The following is a 22,191-nucleotide window of genomic DNA, read 5'->3' as shown; positions in this document are numbered from 1 at the left end:
TACTATACCAATTTCTCTGCATAAAATGGGCCATAACTCTAAAAGTAGCAGAGATCCCACTCTGGAGATTTGATATGCTGGTAGAGTATATTATGTTCAACAATATGCAATATTCATGTTTACATTTTTCAATATTAATTAATGTAATATTTGATTAAAAAAAATCAAAATACTACTCATACTACAGAGCAAGCAGAAAAGCTTAATATTACACCAATGTTTGCTTAGTATTACCTAAAGATGGAACATTATGGAGTCTTAAAGGAGACCTGGGTAAGGCCAAAATGTCATAAATATGCCAATGTTGATGAATTATCTCTCAATTATGCTTTTAGATACAAATGTTGAATGTACAGTATATCAACAATCCTTTCTCCAAATGACCCTTCTATGGATTAAATTAATTCCCAACACTACTGAAGGCATAAACAGTGTATGGAACAAGCTTGGTTCCTTAAGGAGCAACAGTTGAAGTCGGAAGTTTACATACACTTTAGCCAAATACATTTAAACTCAGTTTTTCACAATTCCTGACATTTAATCCTAGTAAATATTCCCTGTGTTAGGTCATTTAGGATTACCACTTTATTTTAAGAATGTGAAATGTCAGAATAATAGTAGAGATAATTATTTATTTCAGCTTTTATTTCTTTCATCACATTCCCAGTGGGTCAGAAGTTACATACACTCAATTAGTATTTGGTAGCATTGCCTTTAAATTGTTTAACTTGGGTCAAACGTTTCGGGTAGCCTTCCACAAGCTTCCCACAATAAGTTGGGGGAATTTTGGCCCATTCCTCCTGACAGAGCTGGTGTAACTGAGTCAGGTTTGTAGACCTCTTTGCTCGCACATGCTTTTTCAGTTGATCCCCGCACAAGGCCAGTGGTGTATGTTCCCAGTACGGTCCACCCTGTTCCTGTCCCTCACACCAAGCCTGTGATGCGCGTCGCCAGCCCGGCCCGGCCTGTTCCTGCCCCTCGCACCAAGCCTGTGGTGCGCGTCGCCAGCCCGGCCCGGCCTGTTCATGCTCCTCGCACCAAGCCTGTGGTGCGCGTCGTCAGCCCGGCCCGGCCTGTTCCTGCCCCTCGCACCAAGCCTGGGGTGCGCGTCGCCAGCCCGGCCCGGCCTGTTCCTGCCCCTCGCACCAAGCCTGGGGTGCGCGTCGCCAGCCCGGCCCGGCCTGTTCCTGCCCCTAGCACCAAGCCTGTGGTGCGCGTCGCCAGCCCGGTCCGGCCCGTTCCTGCTCCCCGCACCAAGCCAGTGGTGCGCGTCGCCAGCCCGGTCCGGCCCGTTCCTGCTCCCCGCACCAAGCCAGTGGTGCGCGTCGTCAGACCGGTCCGGCCCGTTCCTGCTCCCCGCACTAAGCTAGTGATGCGCGTCGCCAGCCCGGTCCAGCCTGTTCCTGCTCCCCGCACCAAGGCAGTGGTGCGGCCGCCAGCCCGGTCCGGCCCGTTCCTGCTCCCCGCACCAAGCCTGTGGTGCGCTGCCGTCAGTCCGGCACAGCCCGGTGCCTGTTTCACCGGTGCCTGGTCAGGTACCGGTCAGCTGCTCCACACCGGAGCCTAAGCAATCCGCTCCACCGATGTCCCGTCCAGCTCCAGCCAGCGGGGCCAGACCAGACCAGGGGCGCTACGGGGGTTAGTTAGAGGGTGGTGGTCACGCCCGAGCCGGATCCGCCTCCGAGGCGGAATGCCCACCCGGCCCCTCCCTGTTGGGTTTAGTTGGCGCGGTCACAGTCCGCGCCTTTGGGGGGGTACTGTCACGCCCTGGCTCTGGGGACTTTTATATGTTGAGCCAGGGTGTTAGTTTCTATGTGTTAGTTTCTGGGTGTTAGGTTCTATGTTTCGTTTTCTATGTTCTTGTTCTAGTTTATGTGTTTCTATGTTGGCCGGGGTGGTTCCCAATTAGAGACAGCTGTGGCTCGTTGTCTCTGATTGGGAACCATACTTAGGCAGCCTGTTGTGCACTTGTCTTTTGTGGGATCTTGTTCCGTGTAGGTTTGTGTTTATGACCGAGGACTTCACGTTTCGTTTTGTTATTGTTAATAGTACTCAATAAAAGATGTACGCATTTCACACTGCGCCTTGGTCCACTCATTACGACGATCGTGACAATGACAATCGTGACATTACGACGTCCGTGCTTCACGGTTGGGATGGTGTTCTTCGGCTTGCAAGCCACTCCGTTTTGCCTCCAAACATAACGATGGTCATTATGGCCAAACAGTTCTATTTTTGTTTCATCAGACCAGAGGACATTTCTCCAAAAATTACGATCTTTGTCCCCATGTGCAGTTGCAAACCGTAGTCTGGCTTTTTTATGGCGGTTTTGGAGCAGTTGCTTCTTCATTGCTGAGCGGCCTTTCAGGTTATGACGATATAGGACTCGTTTTACTGTGGATATAGATACTTTTGAACCTGTTTCCTCCAGCATCTTCACATGGTCCTTTGCTGTTGTTCTGGGATTGATTTGCACTTTTCACACCAAAGTACGTTCATCTCTAGGAGACTCTAGGCGTGGTCCCATGGTGTTTATACTTGCATACTATTGTTTGTACAGATGAACGTGGTACCTACAGGCGTTTGGAAATTGCTCCCAAGGATGAACCAGACTTGTGGAGGTCTACTATTTGTTTTTCTGAGGTCTTGGCTGATTTCTTTTGATTTTCCCATGATGTCAAGCACAGAGGCACTGAGCTTCAAGGTAGGCATTGAAATACATCCACAGGTACACATCCAATTGACTCAAATGATGTCAATTAGCCTATCAGAAGCTTCTAAAGCCGTGACATCATTTTCTGGAATTTTCCAAGCTGTTTAAAGGCACAATCAACTTAGTGTATGGAATTGTGATACAGTGAATTATGTGAAATAATCTGTCTGTAAACAATTGTTGGAAATATTACTTGTGTCATACACAAAGTAGATGTCCTAACTGACTTGCCAAAACTATAGTTTGTTAACAAGAAATGTGTGGAGTGGTTGAAAAACAAGTTTTAATGACTCCAACATAACTGTATGTAAACTTCAGACTTTTTTTTACTAGGATTAAAAGTCAAGAATTGTGAAAAACTGAGTTTAAATGTATTTGGCTAAGGTGTATGTAAACTTCTGACTTCAACTGTAACTGCAGAAAATGTAGGTGACATCAGAGGTCAGCATGTGGGAGAAGTCTTGACTTCAACCGATAGAACAGCGCCGGAGAAGATGGCTGCCGTTTTACAGCCCTCTAACCAATTGTACTATTATGTGTGTTTTTCCGCGTTATTTATAATTTATTTTGTACATAATGTTTCTGCCATCGTCTCTTATAACCAAAAAGAGCTTCTGGATATCAGGACAGCGATTACTCACCTCGTAATGGACGAAGATTTTTTCTTCAACGAGGCGGCCGCGAAGGATATCATACAGACACCCGACAAGGCCCAAATCCCCGTCATTCGCATGAGGAAGAGACGGAGATATCGTGGACGTAGGTCGGGGTGCCTTGTAAGGATCCGACGGCGAGCGAGTAAACTGCCGCTCCCATCAATCCTATTAGCCAATCTTTAATCATTGGAGAACAAATTGGATGACCTAAGATTACGGTTATCCTACCAACGGGACATTAAAAACTGTAATATCTTATGTTTCAACCAATCGTGGCTGAACGACGACATGGATAACATACAGCTAGCGGGCTATACGCTACATCGGCAGGATAGAACGGCTGACTCCGGTAAGACAAGGGGTGGCGGTCTGTGTATATTTGTAAACAACAGCTGGTGCACAAAATCAAATACTAAGGAAGTCAAGGTTTTGCTCGCCTGAGGTAGAGTATCTTATGATAAGATGTAGACCACACTATTTACCAAGAGAGTTTTCATCTATATTTTTCATAGCTGTCTATTTACCACCACAAACCAATGCTGGCATTAAGATTGCACTGAATGAGCTGTATAAGGCCATAAATCAACAGGAAAACGCTCATCCAGATGCAGCGCTCCTAGTGGCCGGGGACTTTAATGCAGGGAAACTTAAATCCGTTCTACCTAATTTCTACCAGCATGTTAAATGTGCAACCAGAGGAAAAAAAACTCTAGACCACCTTTACTCCACACACAGAGACGCATACAAAGCTCTCCCTCGCCCTCCATTTGGCAAATCTGACCATAACTCTATCCTCCTGATTCCTGCTTACAAGCAAAAACTAAAGCAGGAAGCACCAGTGACTCGGTTAATAAAAAAGTGGTCAGATGACGCAGATGCTAAGCTACAGGACTGTTTTGCTAGCACAGACTGGAACATGTTCCGGGATTCTTCAGATAGCATTGAGGAGTACACCACATCAGTCACTGGCTTCATCAATAAGTGCATCGATGATGTCGTCCCCACAGTGACCGTACGTACATACCCCAACCAGAAGCCATGGATTACAGGAAACATCCGCACTGAGCTAAAGGGTAGAGCTGCCACTTTCAAGGAGCGGGACTCTAACCCGGACGCTTATAAGAAATCCCGCTATGCCCTCCGACGAACCATCAAACAGGCAAAGAGTCAATACAGGGCTAAGATTGAATCGTACTACACTGGCTCTGACGCTCGTCGGATGTGGCAGGGATAGAAAACTATTACAGACTACAAAGGGAAGCACAGCTGCGAGCTGCCCAGTGACACAAGCGTACAAGACGAGCTAAACCACTTCTATGCTAGCTTCGAGGCAAGCAACACTGAAGCATGCATGAGAGCACCAGCTGTTCCGGATGACTATGTGATCACGCTCTCCGTAGCCGATGTGAGTAAGACTTTTAAGCAGGTCAACATTCACAAGGCCGCAGAGTCAGACGGATTACCAGGACGTGTACTCCGAGCATGTGCTGACCAACTTGCAAGTGTCTTCACTGACATTTTCAACATGTCCCTGACTGAGTCTGTAATACCAACATGTTTCAAGCAGACCACCATAGTCCCCGCGCCCAAGGACTCTAAGATAACCTGCCTAAATGACTACCGACCCGTAGCACTGACGTCTGTAGCCATGAAGTGCTTTGAAAGGCTGGTCATGGCTCACATCAACAGCATTATCCCAGAAACCCTAGACCCACTCCAATTTGCATACCGCCCCAACAGATCCACAGATGATGCAATCTCTATTGCACTCCACACTGCCCTTTCCCACCTGGACAAGAGGAACACCTATGTGAGAATGCTATTCATTGACTACAGCTCAGCATTCAACACCATAGTGCCCTCAAAGCTCATCACTAAGCTAAGGATCCTGGGACTAAACACCTCCCTCTGCAACTGGATCCTGGACTTCCTGGCCCCCAGGTGGTAAGGGTAGGTAACAACACATCTGCCACACTGATCCTCAACACGGGGGCCCCTCAGGGGTGCGTGCTCAGTCCCCTCCTGTACTCCCTGTTCACCCATGACTGCATGGCCAGACACGACTCCAACACCATCATTAAGTTTGCCGACGACACAACAGTGGTAGGCCTGATCACCGACAACGATGAGACAGCCTATAGGGAGGAGGTCAGAGACCTGGCCGTGTGGTGCCAGGACAACAACCTCTCCCTCAACGTGACCAAGACAAAGGAGATGATTGTGGACTACAGGAATAAAAAGAGGACTGAGCACGCCCCCATTCTCATCGACGGGGCTGTAGTGGAACAGGTTGAGAGCTTCAAGTTCCTTGGTGTCCACATCACCTACAAACTATCATGGTCCAAACACACCAAGACAGTCGTGATGAGGGCACGACAAAGCCTATTCCCCCTCAGGAGACTGAAAATATTTGGCATGGGTCCTCAGATCCTCAAAAAATTCTACAGCTGCACCATCGAGAGCATCCTGACTGGTTGCATCACCGCCTGGTATGGCAACTGCTTGGCCTCCGACCGCAAGGCACTACAGAGGGTAGTGCGTACGGCCCAGTACATCACTGGGGCCAAGCTTTCTGCCATCCAGGACCTCTATACCAGGCGGTGTCAGAGGAAGGCCCTCAAAATTGTCAAAGACTCCAGCCACCCTAGTCATAGACTGTTCTCTCTGCTACCGCACGGCAAGCGGTACCGGAGTGCCAAGTCTAGGTCCAAAATACTTCTCAACAGCTTCTACCCCCAAGCCATAAGACTGCTGAACAGCTAATCATGGCTACCCGGACTATTTGCACTGCCCCCCCACCCCATCCTTTTACGCTGCTGCTACTCTGTTAATTATTTATACATAGTCACTTTAACTCTACCCACATGTACATATTACTTCAACTACCTCAACTAGCCGGTGCCCCCGCACATTGACTCTGCACCAGTACCCCCCTGTATATATAGCCTCCCTACTGTTATTTTATTTTACTTTTTTTCTCAACACTTTTTTTGTTGTTGTTTTATTTTTACTTTTTTGTTAAAAATAAATGCACTGTTGGTTAAGGGCTGTAAGTAAGCATTTCACTGTAATGTCTGCACCTGTTGTATTCGGCGCATGTGGCCAATAAAATTTGATTTGATTTGATTTGGAATTGTTTTCCCCAGCAAACTCCTCACTGATTGAACTAATTCTGTCAAATTTCCCCCATAACTACTTGTCTAGTGGTGTCTTTGTGACGAATGTGTTTGTTTCATATGATTATGTTTTGCTTTTCGTTTTTTGTGTTTTGTGTTTGCTTTTCATGTATTGTATAATTGATGGGTGTATAGATATGCATAGTGTAATTGTTGTTTATTGATTTGTTCATGCAGGTCTTATCTGCGAAAGAGACCGGGGTCTCAGCATGACTCCCTGCTTAAATAAAGGTTAAATAATGTCGGAACTCAGGGATGATAGTCGAGTTTCCCACAAGTAATTACCAATTGGAGGGGCGTTCAAGTGTATTTTTCCCAGTCGTATGTGGTAAATACCACGTTCCAACTTGGTTATGAACGCAGCATAAGCACACGGCAAACAATGCTATCTTTGGGGGCTCCCAAAGTGCAGAGGGGTGTCACAGCTGGCTGTGACCGGAAGTTCCAAGGGCGGTGCACAATTGGCATAGCACCAGTTAGGGGAGGATAGGGCTGGCAACCCCTAGCCGACTCCTTGTGGTGGACAGGGCGCCTGCAAGCTGACTAGGGTCAGTGTCCCATCCAACACATTGGTTTGTCTGACTTAGTGAGTAGTGTGAATAAGAAGCAGCACGGCTTGGTGGAGCATGCTTCGGAGGACGCATGTCCCGATCTTCGCCTCTCCCGAGCAAGTTGGGGAGTTGCGGCAATGAGATAAGGTCATAATGACACAATTGGATACCATGAAATCGGATAAAGTTTTATACAATTTTAAAAGCAGTTCAAGATGGCACCTGTAGGTTGGACACGCCTCCAACCACACCCATACCCGCAGCATCAAAGGCCTACTGCATAATAAGCAATAGGCCTGTTGGAAGACAATGCCTGCAACTAACACCATATTTTATTATATACCAAATGGAATAGAAATCCACATTTTAGAATGCTGCACAAAGCTGCTAATTAGAATTTTTATAGAAAATAAGCATTTAGCAACTAAATGTCTGTCTGTTGTTGTGAGAACAACCTCCTGAATTATGATTGGTTTTCATTTGCGAGGTTGGAAACAATAGCAAAAAATATTGCAATACAAAACTTCTTCACATCCTTGCAAATTATGTTTTGGGGATTATGATAAGGTAAGAAGCATTGATATTTTTGGCATTTCAGTTAGGCAGTGTCCTTCAAAAAACCCTGAAGAAATCTAATTTATGGCTAAAATGTTGTCATTAAATTAATAGAGTTATTGATTTATTTAACGTTATTTTAACATTTTGTCAGAAAGAGCACGTTAAACCTCATAGCAAACATGTTTTCCCATCTCAAGAGGTTACATTAAGACAAATTACTATAAACGTGACAATTAAAGTAACAGGATTTACCGTAACAGGTTTGACGATTTCATCTTAAATCAGCCATAACTCCCCTCATGACAGGGGGAATTTAAGCTTTTTGTCTGCAACAGGGAGGGGCAATTGAATGCAAGCTTAACAAAAAATTTTACTTGTTTAAACATTTCTAGCCTATCTATCTAGGGGTAGCAGGGTTGATGTGTTATGCTCCACAAGCTCAGTTTACCTCCACCACAAAAAATGGCCCAAAAAAGTATAACTTTTACACTATGATTTGACTATTAGATGTTCAATGTTTCTTTTGAAAAAATAATTTTAAAAGGATTAGTTTTACCATATTAAAACGAAAGTTCAGTTCACATTACAGGGTTGACCTTAAACCTGAGGGACAAATGAACATGAATCACTAAAAAATCTTAACTTGGTTAACTGTCCAGTGTTTTCATTAAGTACGTAAAAAAGCAGCTTTTTTGTGTTGGAATGGTGTGGCCGTACCCCAACAACAGAGTGGTGTGGGTGTAGCGGTCATAAAAAATATTAATGAGAGTAGACCGCTGATTGGCCAGCTCATCCTCCTCAGGAGTATGACATCATACTCTATAAGGAAATAGCAAGTATTTTTGAAACAGTCTGTTTGAGATACAAGCTTGAGGTAGGGTTTTTAAAGAGTTTTTCCTCCAACATATGCTTTGGCCACCAATATGAGTAAATGTCAACAACATTATTTGGGTATAAATCTACAGAATATTAACTTTTAAAAGTGAGATTTTCACTGACAAGTTACTTTAAAACATGGGAAATTGTTGGGGTTAAGTTGGTTAAAATCTTCCTAGAAGTTGGGACAAACATGACCTGGGACATACCAAAATAGGGATTTTCCGAGAAAACAAATAACTTTTTATTGAAAACACACTGCTATTGGAATTTTTAACATGGTTTAGTTAAGTTAGAGCAGGGCAACTGTCAATCCAGGTCCTTGGTATTGGTATATTATGTGCTAGAGTTTAAAGGGACAATTTGCAATCATTGGTATATCAATTTTTGGACTTTTAAATAATGATATATATACTCATTGATCATTGGAGAATATACCTTATGAATGCCTCATGAGCTAAGTTCAACTGTTGTACCCCATCAGAACCCAACATATAAGCTTGTTTATTTTTTGGGAAACAACGTAATTGTAAACAAAACATGGCTAAAATTATAATTTTTGTATCATGGATGGTCAGTCCTTGCATCCTTTGCTCTGTCTATGAATGTGAGAGTGGTTACATTTCTCCAGCTCCATCGCCTTGTTATTGTTTGAACAAAAGATTGCCCCTTTAAAGGTGCCATTTGTAGAAATAGCTCTGCTATTTCCTGGTTACCAAATCTCTAAAATGTTCGCCTGATTTCAGTTTGTGACAAAACAAGCAATGTCTAGAGTAGAGAAGCATTGTACCATCTAAACTGCTGTGAAATATATTTTCAATAAACCAAATATAATGTTTTCAGCTGTTTGGAACATAAGCGAAAGTAAAAAGATGCAAAAAACTAACTTATGGAGGGGAAGCATAGACACACCACATTTAGAACGGTTACTTTCCAAGCATCTGCCTCTAACCCTAGGAAGCTCTTTGCCACCTTCTCCTCCCTGCTGAATCCTCTTTCCCCCCCTCCTCCCTCTCTGTGGATGACTTCGTCAACAATTTTTAAAAGAAGGTTGACGACATCCGATCCTCGTTTGTTAAGTCAAATGACACTGCTGGTCCTGCTCACACTGCCCTACCCTATGCTTTGACTTCTTTCTCCCCTCTCTCTCCAGATGAAATCTTGCGACTTGTGACGGCCGGCCGCCCAACAACCTGCCCGCTTGACCCTATCCCCTCCTCTCTTCTCCAGACCATCTCTGGTGACCTTCTCCCTTAACTCACCTTGCTCATCAACTCATCCTTGACCGCTGGCTATGTCCCTTCCGTCTTCAAGAGAGCGAGAGTTGCACCCATTCTCAAAAAACCAACACTCAATCCCTCTGATGTCAACAACTACAGACCAGTATCCCTTCTTTCTTTTCTCTCCAAAACTCTTGAGCGTGCCGTCTTTAGCCAACTCTCTTGCTATCTCTCTCAGAATGACCTTCTTGATCCAAACCAGTCAGGTTTCAAGACTGGTCATTCAACTGAGACTGCTCTTCTCTGTGTCACAGAGGCTCTCCGCACTGCTAAAGCTAACTCTCTCTCCTCTGCTCTTGTCCTTTTAGACCTGTCTGCTGCCTTTGATACTGTGAACCATCAGATCCTCCTCTCCATCCTCTCCGAGTTGGGTATCTCCAGCGCGGCTCACTCTTGGATTGCGTCCTACCTGACCGGTCGCTCCTACCAAGTGGCGTGGCGAGAATCTGTCTCCGCACCACGTGCTCTCACCACTGGTGTCCCCAGGGCTCAGTTCTAGGCCCTCTCCTATTCTCGCTATACACCAAGTCACTTGGCTCTGTCATATCCTCACATGGCCTCTCCTATCATTGCTACGCAGACGACACACAACTAATCTTCTCCTTTCCCCCTTCTGATAACCAGGTGGCGAATTGCATCTCTGCATGTCTGGCAGACATATCAGTGTGGATGACGGATCACCACCTCAAGGTGAACCTCGGCAAGACGGAGCTGCTCTTCCTCCCGGGGAAGGACTGCCCGTTCCATGATCTCGCCATCACGGTTGACAACTCCGTTGTGTCCTCCTCCCAGAGTGCGAAGAGCCTTGGCGTGACCCTGGACAACACCCTGAGGTTCTCCGCTAACATCAAGGCGGTGACCCGATCCTGTAGGTTCATGCTCTACAACATTCAGAGAGTACGACCCTGCCTTACACAGGAAGCGGCACAGGTCCTAATCCAGGCACTTGTCATCTCCCGTCTGGATTACTGCAACTCGCTGTTGGCTGGGCTCCCTGCCTGTGCCATTAAACCCCTACAACTCATCCAGAATGCAGCAGCCCATCTGGTGTTCAACCTTCCCAAGTTCTCTCACGTCACCCCGCTCCTCCGTACACTCCACTGGCTTCCAGTTGAAGCTCGCATCTGCTACAAGACCATGGTGCTTGCCTACGGAGCTGTGAGGGGAACGGCACCTCCGTACCTTCAGGCTCTGATCAGTCCCTACACCCAAACGAGGGCATTGCGTTCATCCACCTCTGGCCTGCTGGCCCCCCTACCTCTGCGGAAGCACAGTTCCCGCTCAGCCCAGTCAAAACTGTTCGCTGCTCTGGCACCCCAATGGTGGAACAAGCTCCCTCACGACGCCAGGACAGTGGAGTCACTCACCACCTTCTGGAGACACTTGAAACCCCACCTCTTTAAGGAATACCTGGGATAGGATAAAGTAATCCTTCTACCCCCCCTTACCCCACCCCACCCCCCAAAAAATAAAAAATAAATACAAAATAACATATTGTAAAGTGGTTATCCCACTGGCTATCAGGTGAATGCACCAATTTGTAAGTCGCTCTGGATAAGAGCGTCTGCTAAATGACGTAAATGTAAATGTAAATGTTATCAGACTTGCTTTTAATGTGAATGACAGATATATAACACATACAAACACTCACAACAGAAGCAAACATATTGGACTAGAATAAAGCGAGAATAAATAATATAATACATAATAATTAACACATAAATAATAATAGAATAAAGCCAGGATTCAATCTGATCAGCGGAAAGATCCGATCATGCACCTTTGAAAGGCAATGTTCCTGCGTTTGTGAGGAGGCCATTCACGGTAAACGCTGCATATACCGACTCAATCACAAATTACTTTTAAATGGTACATAAACGACAAAGCGCGATCGGATTGAATCCAGGCCTGAATAACTATATGAGAATATTGTTCATTGACTACAGCTCAGCGTTCAACACCATAGTGCCCACGAAGCTCATCACTAAGCTCAGGACCCTGGGACTAAACACTTCCCTCTGCAACTGGATCCTGGACTTCCTGACAGGCCACCCCCAGGTGGTAAGGGTAGGCAATAACACATCTGCCATGCTTATCCTCAACACGGGGGCCCCTCAGGGGTGAGTGCTTAGTCCCCTCCTGTACTCCCTGTTCACCCACGACTGCGTGGCCAAGCACGACTCCAACACCATCATTAAGTTTGCTGACGACACAACTGTGGTAGGCCTGATCCCCGACAACGATGAGACAGCCTATAGGGAAGAGGTCGGTGACCTGGCAGTGTGGTGCCAGGACAACAACCTTTCCCTCAACGTGAGCAAGACAAAGGAGATGATTCTGGACTACAGGAAAAGGAGGGCCGAACACACCCGCATTCACGTCGACAGGGCTGTAGTGGAGCGGGTCGAGAGTTTCAAGTTCCTTGGTGTCCACATCACCAATGTATTTTCCCCCTCAGGAGACTAAAAATATTTGGCATGGGTCCCCAGATCCTCAAAAAGTTCTACAGCTGCACCATCGAGAGCATCCTGACCGGTTGCATCACCGCCTGGTATGGCAACTGCTCGGCATCCGACCGTAAGGCGCTGCAGAGGGTAGTGCGTACAGCCCAGTACATCACTGGGGCCAAGCTTCCTACCATCCAGGACCTATATAGTAGGCGGTGTCAGAGGAAAGCCAAAAGACTCCAGTCACCCAAATCATAGACTGTTCTCTCTGCTACCGCATGGCAAGCGGTACCGGAGTGCCAAGTCTAGGTCCAAAAGGCTCCTTAACAGCTTCTACCCCCAAGCCATAGGACTGCTGAACAATTAATCAAATGGCCACTCGGACTATTTGCATTGACACCTGCTACTACTCGCTGTTTATTATCTATGCATAGTCACTTTACCCCTTCCTACATGTACAAATTACCTCAACTAACCTGTACCCCCGTACATTGACTCGGTACCGGTACCCCCTGTATATAGCCTCATTATTGTTATTTTACTTTAGTTTATTTAGTAAATATTTCTTAATTCTATTTTCTTAAAATTGCATTGTTGGTTAAGGGCTTGTAAGTAAGCATTTCACCTTTTGTATTTGGCGCATGTGACAAATACAATTTTATTTGATGTGTGAACTATGAGATACGTCCCTGGCTCCCCGGGAGGAAACCTTTACATTTAATGTTTTGTCATTTAGCAGACGCTCTTATCCAGAGCGACTTAAAGGAGAAGTTATGGTTAAATGCCTTGTTCAAGGGCACATCGACAGATTTTTCACCTAGTTGGCTCAGAGATTAGATCCAGTGACCTTTCAGTTACTGGCCCAACACTTTTAACCGCTAGGCTACCTGGCACCCATACATACTACTTTTAATACCTTTAATACATACTAATACATCTTTAATAGACAAACAATGGGAATAAAGAGTGAGTAGAGTGTGTAAGAGAGAGAGAGGGGTGGGGGGGGTGATGGCGAGACATTGATATGCAGACAGATGAGAGAGTGTGAAAGAGAAGTGGAGGCAATTTATTGAGGATGGAGAGGTAGAAAGGCATATGAAGAAAAGGAGATGAGATGGGGTTGAGGAGATGAATGGGGAGAAAATATAATGGAGAGAGAAAAGGGAGAAGATGGAGAGAGAGGAGATTGAGAGAAAGGTGATGGAGAAAGTAGTAGAAGAGAGAGACAGTAGAAGGAGAGGGGGAGATGGAGAGAGGGACTTACTGGCTCGCCTGCTATTCCTTTGTCTCCTGGAGGTCCAGAGGGTCCTTGAATACCCTGTTGATATAACAGCTAATGAGTGCAGAGTACAGATACACACAAAAACACACGTGCGTGCACGAACGCACGCACACACACACACACCGAGGGGGAAGCAGAACAACACTCAACATGTGGGCAGTTAATGATGGGTTAAATCCCCACTTTCAGACAGTCATCAGATACGATATAAAGCTCTGACCAAAAGCAGTACTATTAAAAACAAAAACCGACATTCTAAATGAAAAGTAGGCATTAGTCTGAAGCAGAAAAATAAAGGAAATTCACATGAGCACAACAATGCTTACTCCACCCATGCTTTACAAAGGTTTTCCAGCACACAGCTTTGACCTACTACAGTAGCTATGTTGGTCTATTGTACTTCAAACAATGTGTAGGCAGGTTACTTAGGATTCAAATCCCTAATTTATACTCTTAGAGGAGGTGCTCCCACAATAATGTGATTTCTACTGCATACAAGGTAAAGTATTTGATTCTTGACAAAACACTAAGACATTATCTTACTCCACTACCTTTTCAAGCTTTTCTTTATTACATGAAAACAAGTTTAGCTTTTATACTTCCAAGACCATCAGGCTTGATCGAGTGAGCTGTTTTGTCGATAGTAATGTGGTGTCTGCCTGTATTTCCTTAAACCTTTATTTTAGCAATACATTTTTTTTCATAACATCCTTTTTTTGGTCAGTAGGTACCCAACATAACAACAGTTCATTACCTCTGTCAATGTTATGTTTGTATTTGTATTTATTTTTGCAATGAAAATGGTGACACTACAATAATACACATTTACAATAGGCCTAAAAAACACATACAGCCTAATGATAGATAGATATAGACATAACATATTAGTTTATTAGGTAAACCAATGGTTCGCTCCTGCAGACAGTGAGTCACGTAGGCTGTGGATTCCTACATAAAGCAGGCAGACAGGCATCAAGGCATTCAGTTACTGTTCGATTGAACATTAGAATGTGCAAAACGAGTGACCTATGCAACTTTGAGCATGGTATGATCGTCGGTGCCAGGCGCGCCGGTTCCAGTATGTCAGAAATGGCCGGCCTCCTGGGCTTTTCACGCACGACAGTGTCTAGGACTTACCGAGAATGGTGCAGAACGCACAACTCTTCGGTCTTGGTCACGGCTGGGCTATTGCAGCAAACGACCACACCGGGTTCCACTCCTATCAGCTAAAAATAAGAAGCAGCTCCAGTGGGCACGCGATCACCAACACTGGACAATTGAGGAGTGAAAACATATTGCCTGGTCCTGTGAATCCTGGTCCTGCCAGGGTTTCCTCCTGCAGATGGACCTCTATTTCTACACCATCAGCCCGGCTACCTCGGAGCGAGAGAAGGCGTCCACCCTCATCTCCTGCCTCTCGGGCAAAGCCCTGGAGTGGGACAACGCTGTATGGAGTGAAGGAGGAGCCGCGTAGGACAACTACGGGGAGTTCGCTCGCCTCTTCGGGGCCGTCTTCGATCACTCTCCCGAAGGGTATTTGATCCCCTGCTGATTTTGTACGTTTGCCCACTGACAAAGACATGATCAGTCTATAATTTTAATGGTAGGTTTATTTGAACAGTGAGAGACAGAATAACAACAAAAAAATCCTGAAAAACGCATGTCAAAATTGTTATAAATTGATTTGAATTTTAATGAGGGAAATAAGTATTTGACCCCTCTGCAAAACATGACTTAGTACATGGTGGCAAAACCCTTGTTGGCAATCACAGAGGTCAGACGTTGGCCACGAGGTTTACACACATCTCAGGAGGGATTTTGTTCCACTCCTCTTTGCAGATCTTCTCCAAGTCATTAAGGTTTCGAGGCTGACGTTTGGAAACTCGAACCTTCAGCTCCCTCCACAGATTTTCTATGGGATTAAGGTCTGGAGACTGGCTAGGCCACTCCAGGACCTTAATGTGCTTCTTCTTGAGCCACTCCTTTGTTGCTTTGGCCATGTGTTTTGGGTCATTGTCATGCTGGAATACCCATCCACTACCCATTTTCAATGCCCTGGCTGAGGGAAGGAGGTTCTCACCCAAGATTTGACGGTACATGGCCCCGTCCATCGTCCCTTTGATGCGGTGAAGTTGTCCTGTCCCCTTAGCAGAAAAACACCCCCAAAGCATAACGTTTCCACCTCCATGTTTGACGGTGGGGATGGTGTTCTTGGGGTCATAGGCAGCATTCCTCCTCCTCCAAACACGGCGAGTTGAGTTGATACCAAAGAGCTCGATTTTGGTCTCATCTGACCACCACACTTTCACCCAGTTCTCCTCTGAATCATTCAGATGTTCATTGGCAAACTTCAGACAGCCCTGTATATGTGCTTTCTTGAGCAGGGGGACCTTGCGGACGCTGCAGGATTTCAGTCCTTCACGGCGTAGTGTGTTACCAATTGTTTTCTTGGTGACTATGGTCCCAGCTGCCTTGAGATCATTGACAAGATCCTCCCGTGTAGTTCTGGGCTGATTCCTCACCGTTCTCATGATCATTGCAACTCCACGACGTGAGATCTTGCATGGAGCCCCAGGCGAGTGAGATTGACAGTTATTTTGTGTTTCTTCCATTTGCGAATAATCGCACCAACTGTTGTCACCTTCTCACCAAGCTGCTTGACGATGGTCTTGTAGCCCATTCCAGCCTTGTGTAGGTCTACAATCTTGTCCCTGACATCCTTGGAGAGCTCTTTGGTCTTGGCCATGGTGGAGTGTTTGAAATCTGATTGATTGATTGCTTCTGTGGACAGGTGTCTTTTATACAGGTAACAAACTGAGATTAGGAGCACTCCCTTTAAGAGTGTGCTCCTAATCTCAGCTCGTTACCTGTATAAAAGACACCTGGGAGCCAGAAATCTTTCTGATTGAAAGGGGGTCAAATACTTATTTCCCTCATTAAAATGCAAATCAATGTATAACATTTTTGACATGCGTTTTTCTGGATTTTTTTTGTTGGTATTCTGTCTCTCACTGTTCAAATGAACCTACCATTAAAATTATAGACTGATAATTTCTTTGTCAGTGGGCAAACGTACAAAATCAGCAGGGGATCAAATACTTTTTTCCCTCACTGTATCAGTTCTTTTTAAGTCTTGGTTCTAACAGTTTATATTTTTTTCTAAGAGGCTCTCTGCAAGGTTTTGTTTATCTTACCTATCATTTGAATATCATTTTTTGACTAAAATAGGATTACCTCAAGATTGCTCTGATGTCCAAAAGATTTTTAATAGAGATTTCAAATATGAAACTTTTAAGTTGCATGTATTTGAAAATATCTACATTGGACATTCCAAAATTGCTTTTTAATTCTGTCATGGAAATAAATGTATTTCCTATTACCAAGTAATTTACGGTTTCTATGCCTTTAGTTTTCCATGTGGACCAATTTATCGGATAATTCTGAAATGCTATCCAAGGATTGTTCCATAGAGTTGTGTTTTTAGGGAGGGATATTTTTTCCTGTAGAATACGTTTAATTTTCTTCCATCTTGTTATGGTGTTCTTAACTATGAAGTTGTTCATGTTCTTACCTTTATCCTTTGAAAATAGACACGTGAAAAAATGTATATGTGTGAGTGTGTGTGTGTGTGGCGTCAATATGCATGTGTGTGTTTTGTGTGTGTGAGCATATGTAGTATGTGTATTAGAGCGTCAGTGTAGTATGCGTGAGTGTGTGGGTAGATTCTAGTGAGTGTGCATAGAGCCAATGCAAGTGAGTCAGTGCAAAACAATTATGATAAATAAATAAATAAAAAAGGGGTCAATGTAAATTGTCCAGGTAGCCATTTGATCAACTGTTCAGCAGTCTTATGGCTTGGCGGTAGAAGCTGTTCAGAAGCCTTTTGGTCCCAGACATGGCGCTCCGGTACCGCTTGCCGTGCGGTAGCAGAGAGAATAGTCGATGACTTGGGTGACTGGATTCTTTGACAATTTTTAGGGCCTTCCTCTGACACCGCCTGGTATAGAGGTCCTGGATTGCAGGGAGTTCGACCCTACTGATGTACTGGGCCGTACACACTATACTCTGTGGCTCCTTGTGGTCGGATGCCGAGCAGTTGCCATACCAAGCATACATGCAGCCAGCCTTTTTGAACTTTTTGAGGATCTGAGGGCTCATGCCAAATCTTTTCAGACTCCTGAGGGGGAAGAGGTGTTGTCGTGTCTTCTCCACGACTGTGTTGGTGTGTTTGGACCATGATAGGTCCTTAGTGATGTGGACACTGAGGAACTTAAAGCTCTCGACCCACTCCAATACAGCCCCGTCGATGGGAATGGGGTGTGTCCAGGCCTCTGTTTCCTGTAGTCCACGATAAGCTTCTTTGTTTTGTCCACGTTGAGGGAGAGGTTGTTGTCCTGGCACCACACTGCCAGGTCTCTGATCTCCTCCCTATTGGCTGTCTAATCGTCGTCGGTGATCAGGCCTACCATGTCGTCGGCAAACTTAATGATGGTGTTGGAGTTGTGCACGGCCAGCCTTTCAAAACAATTCATGGCTACACATGAGTGCTCTGGGGCGGTAGTCATTTAGACAGGTTACCTTGGCTTTCTTAGGCACAGGGACTATGGTGGTTTGCTTGAAACAAGTAGGTATTACAGATGGGTCAGAGAGAGTGCGGATGTTTCCTGTAATCCATGGCTTCTGGTTGGGATATGTACATATGGTCACTGTGGGGACAATGTCGTCGATACAATTATTAATGAAGCCAGTGACTGATGTGGTAAACTCCTCAATGCCACCACACTCAACGACCCCTATACAGGTCGTTGAGTAAATACTCTTGGTAAATACTATGGTCTACAGCAGTGGTCACCAACCAAACATTTCTGTAGAAAAGCCAACGATAAAGGATTGCGCTCCTTTACAAAAAAAGTTTTGTGCTGTTGGCGGTAGGTGAAATTGATTCAGATGCCCTGCGCACCTGGTAGGGAAAGTGTTCCCATTTTTAACCATTTATTTTGTCTGAAAAGACTAACTCCACCTACCCGGCGGACCGGGAGATCTTTGGCTAAATCGAGTGTGCCTACTACGCTGGCCAATCGGATAGCTCAAACCACCATGCTTACAGCTTCCACGACCTCGGCCACAAAAAAGTTTGATACCAGCATACGTGAGATTTCATAACTTTTAAGACCAGAGAGAGACTGTCAAAGAATACAGCAAATGGATGCTATTTTTATGAGTGAGTTCATGTCTGTTCTTATTCAGCACCGTCAACACTGTTTTTATTCAACAGTATTAACAAAACATAAAACACGCTTCTCCCTACTTCCACTCGCGCTGCAATGACTGAGTAGACATGTGTATCGATAGCCCTGCGTTTTTATTATTATTAGCAGCTCGTCTTGTCTATTTTAATGTCGAGGAATATTTCACTTTCTCTGCATACAGTGCCTTCGGAAAGTATTCAGAACCCTTGACTTTTTCCACATTTTGTTACGTTACAGCCTTATTCAAAAAAATTGTATTTTTATTTTTCATTATTCTACACACAATACCCCATAATGACAAAGTGAAAACAGTCACATAGCTAACGAAGTTAGCAAGCGTTTTATTTTGACTGTGCGCAAACAAGCAATGATGTTAGTGTTGTTTAACCTGGGTGCCAAATTTGGATGGCGACTTCAGGTTTTCGTGAATACATTGAAAAGTAACTTAACAATGTGTTAATCAGTCCAATTTGGATTATAATGACAAGAAGAAAATTGCTTTGACAGAGGTAGCATACTGAATCAGTGCATAAGGTAAGGGCTGTCACGTTAGTTAGTTACCTTTTTTAAAATTATTATTAACTATTATTTAATCAGGGAAGCCCAATTGAGACCGGGGTCTCATTTTCAATGGTGCCCTGAGACCATCAATTAAAATATAAAAAAATATAACAAGATACAATAACAAGTACATTACATTAAAACATCACAGCCATCATAGAGAAGTCAATAAATCAAAACAATTGCACACCTCGGTGAACTCATTTATCATCAAGGTTTTAAAATTCCCTAGTGGCACCAGGGAATCAAAATGCAGTGAATTTTGTGAGTGATTCCAAAAATGTGGACCGTGAAAACTAAAAGCAGATTAACCTAATTCCGTGGAGACTAGAAGAATCTGAAGAGTTAACCACCCTGTGAACGGGGTTGGTATCTCATAATTTTTTACTAGCTAACGTTAGTTGGCTAGCTAATTGGTAATAGCAGCCATGGAAGTTCGCAATCTTATTTGTGCTTATTTGTTTGTGCTCTGATTACACGCAAGTGTCAAGCGTCAAGGCCAACAGTTTACACAGATGACTTCAGCCATGTGAAAAACTTTCCATAGCAAAATGTAGCCAATTTCCTTTGCTTGTAGCTTGCCTTTCATCCGACTGGTGTTGCTAACTACTAGCACTGTTGCTGCACAACCCAAGTGCTTTGGTCTGGTTTTAGAGCTCTGAGATTTGGCTGAAAATATGTTAGCATTGTCAGAAATGCTACAAAAAGGTAGCAAGCACATTGTTGGTTCTTAATGGACATAAATGAGCATGTGAGAATGATACATTAATAATTTAATAAAATCTGTTGCACCTACAAACTTAGTCAATCCGATGGTCACTTTATGGACGCTATAGTCTCGTCTTAATCCAACGTCTAGAGTTTGAGCTAGGTGGGCGCAGAAAATACTCAGAAAACGCAATTGCTAACGACCCTGTTAAAAATCCGGCATGTGGTTCTCGGTAACAGCCGGACGGCTCAAGACGAGAGGCGAGGAGTGTGTTATGTACCTCCAATCAAATTGATTTGCAAATTTTCATTGACATTGGTGTCATATTGGCTTAGATATGATGGTAGGGAGATTTTAATTTAACATTGAGCTTCAACCAGAATAGAAGGTGTCATTTGAGATGCTGCTATTGTCATGTTCTCCTGGGAATACAACACTCAACAACACTGAACATGTGTGCAGTTTACAATAGCATGGTATCCACTACAGCGGTATCTCCGGGCACACCTGGGTGAGCAAGTACAGTTGAAGTTTACATACACCTTAGCCAAATACATTCAAACTCAGTTTTTCACAATTCCTGACATTTAATCCTAGTACAAATTCCCTGTATTAGGTCAGTTAGGATCACCACTTTATTTTAAGAATGTGAAATGTCAGAATAATAGTAGAGAGAATGATTTATTTCAGCTTTTCTTTCTTTCATCACATTCCCAGTTGGTCAGAAGTTTTCATATACTCAATTAGTATTTGGTAGCATTGCCTTTAAATTGTTTAACTTGGGTCAAATGTTTCGAGTAGCCTTCCACAAGCTTCCCACAATAAGTTGGGTGAATTTTGGCCCATTCCTCCTGACAGAGCTGGTGTAACTGAGTCAGGTTTGTAGGCCTTTCTATAGGATTGAGGTCAGGGCTTTGTGATGGCGACTCCAATACCTTGACTTTGTTGTCCTTAAGCCATTTTGCCACAACTTTGGAAGTATGCTTGGAGTCATTGTCTATTTGGAAGACCCATTTGCAACCAAGCTTTAACTTCCTGACTGATGTCTTGAGATGTTGCTTCAATATATCCACATCATTTTCCTTCCTCATGATGCCATCTATTTTGTGAAGTGCACCAGTCCCTCCTGCAGCAAAGCACAGCATGATGCTGCTTCCCCCATGCTTTACGGTTGGGATGGTGTTCTTCGGCTTGCAAGCGTCCCCCCTTTTTCCTCCAAACATAACGATGGTAATTATGGCCAAACAGTTCTATTTTTGTTTCATCAGACCAGAGGACATTTCTCCAAAAATTACAATCTTTGTCCCCATGTGCAGTTGCAAACCGTAGTCTGGCTTTTTTATGGTGGTTTTGGAGCAGTGGCTTCTTCCTTGCTGAGAGGCCTTTCGGGTTATGTCGATATAGGACTCTTTACTGTGGAGATACTTTTGTACCTGTTTCCTCCAGAATCTTCACAAGGTCCTTTGCTGTTCTTCTGGGATTGATTTGCACTTTTCGCACCAAAGTACGTTCATCTCTAGGAGGCAGAACTAGGAGCATCTCCTTCCTGAGCGGTATGACGGCTGCGTGGTCCCATGGTTTTTATACTTGCGTACTATTGTTTGTACAGATAAACGTGGTACCTTCAGGCGTTTGGAAATTGCTCCCAGGGATGAACCAGACTTGTGGAGGTCTACATTTTTCTTTCTGAGGTCTTGGCTGATTTCTTTAGATTTTCCCATGATGTCAAGCAAAGTGGCACTGAGTTTGAAGGTAGGCCTTGAAATACATCCTCAGGTACACCTCCAATTGACTCAAATGATGTCAATTACCCCATCAGAAGCTTCTAAAGCCATAACATTATTTTCTGGAATTTTACAAGCTGTTTTAAGGCACAGTCAACTTAGTTTATGTAAACTTCTGACCCACTGGAATTGTGATACAGTGAATTATAAGTGAAATAATCTGTTTGTAAACAATTTTTGGAAAAATTACTTGTGTCATGCACAAAGTAGATGTCCTAACTGACTTGCCAAAACTATAGTTTGTTAACAAGAAATTTGTGGAGTGGTTGAAAAACGAGTTTTAATGACTCCAACCTAAGTGTATGTAAACTTCCGACTTCAACTGTATATTCCTTCTCCACAGTTTTCT

General features: G+C 44.2%; 1 protein-coding gene across 2 annotated transcripts in view; it reads right to left on the bottom strand.

Annotated features, from left to right (window-relative positions):
- The window catches only part of LOC121582745 (collagen alpha-1(XXVII) chain A-like), a 388,342-nt gene that overhangs the window by 133,644 nt on the left and 232,507 nt on the right, over positions 1-22,191 (bottom strand). For both annotated transcript variants that reach the window (XM_041898821.2, XM_041898822.2), the window contains exon 32: positions 13,522-13,575. In XM_041898821.2, the coding sequence (XP_041754755.1) occupies positions 13,522-13,575 (54 nt within the window). The remainder of the gene's footprint in view (positions 1-13,521; positions 13,576-22,191) is intronic.

Source organism: Coregonus clupeaformis, chromosome 15, assembly GCF_020615455.1.
Source record: "Coregonus clupeaformis isolate EN_2021a chromosome 15, ASM2061545v1, whole genome shotgun sequence".
Taxonomy (NCBI): domain Eukaryota; kingdom Metazoa; phylum Chordata; class Actinopteri; order Salmoniformes; family Salmonidae; genus Coregonus; species Coregonus clupeaformis.
Note: the sequence above shows the minus strand (reverse complement) of the source record. Positions and strands in the feature narration are given on the sequence as shown.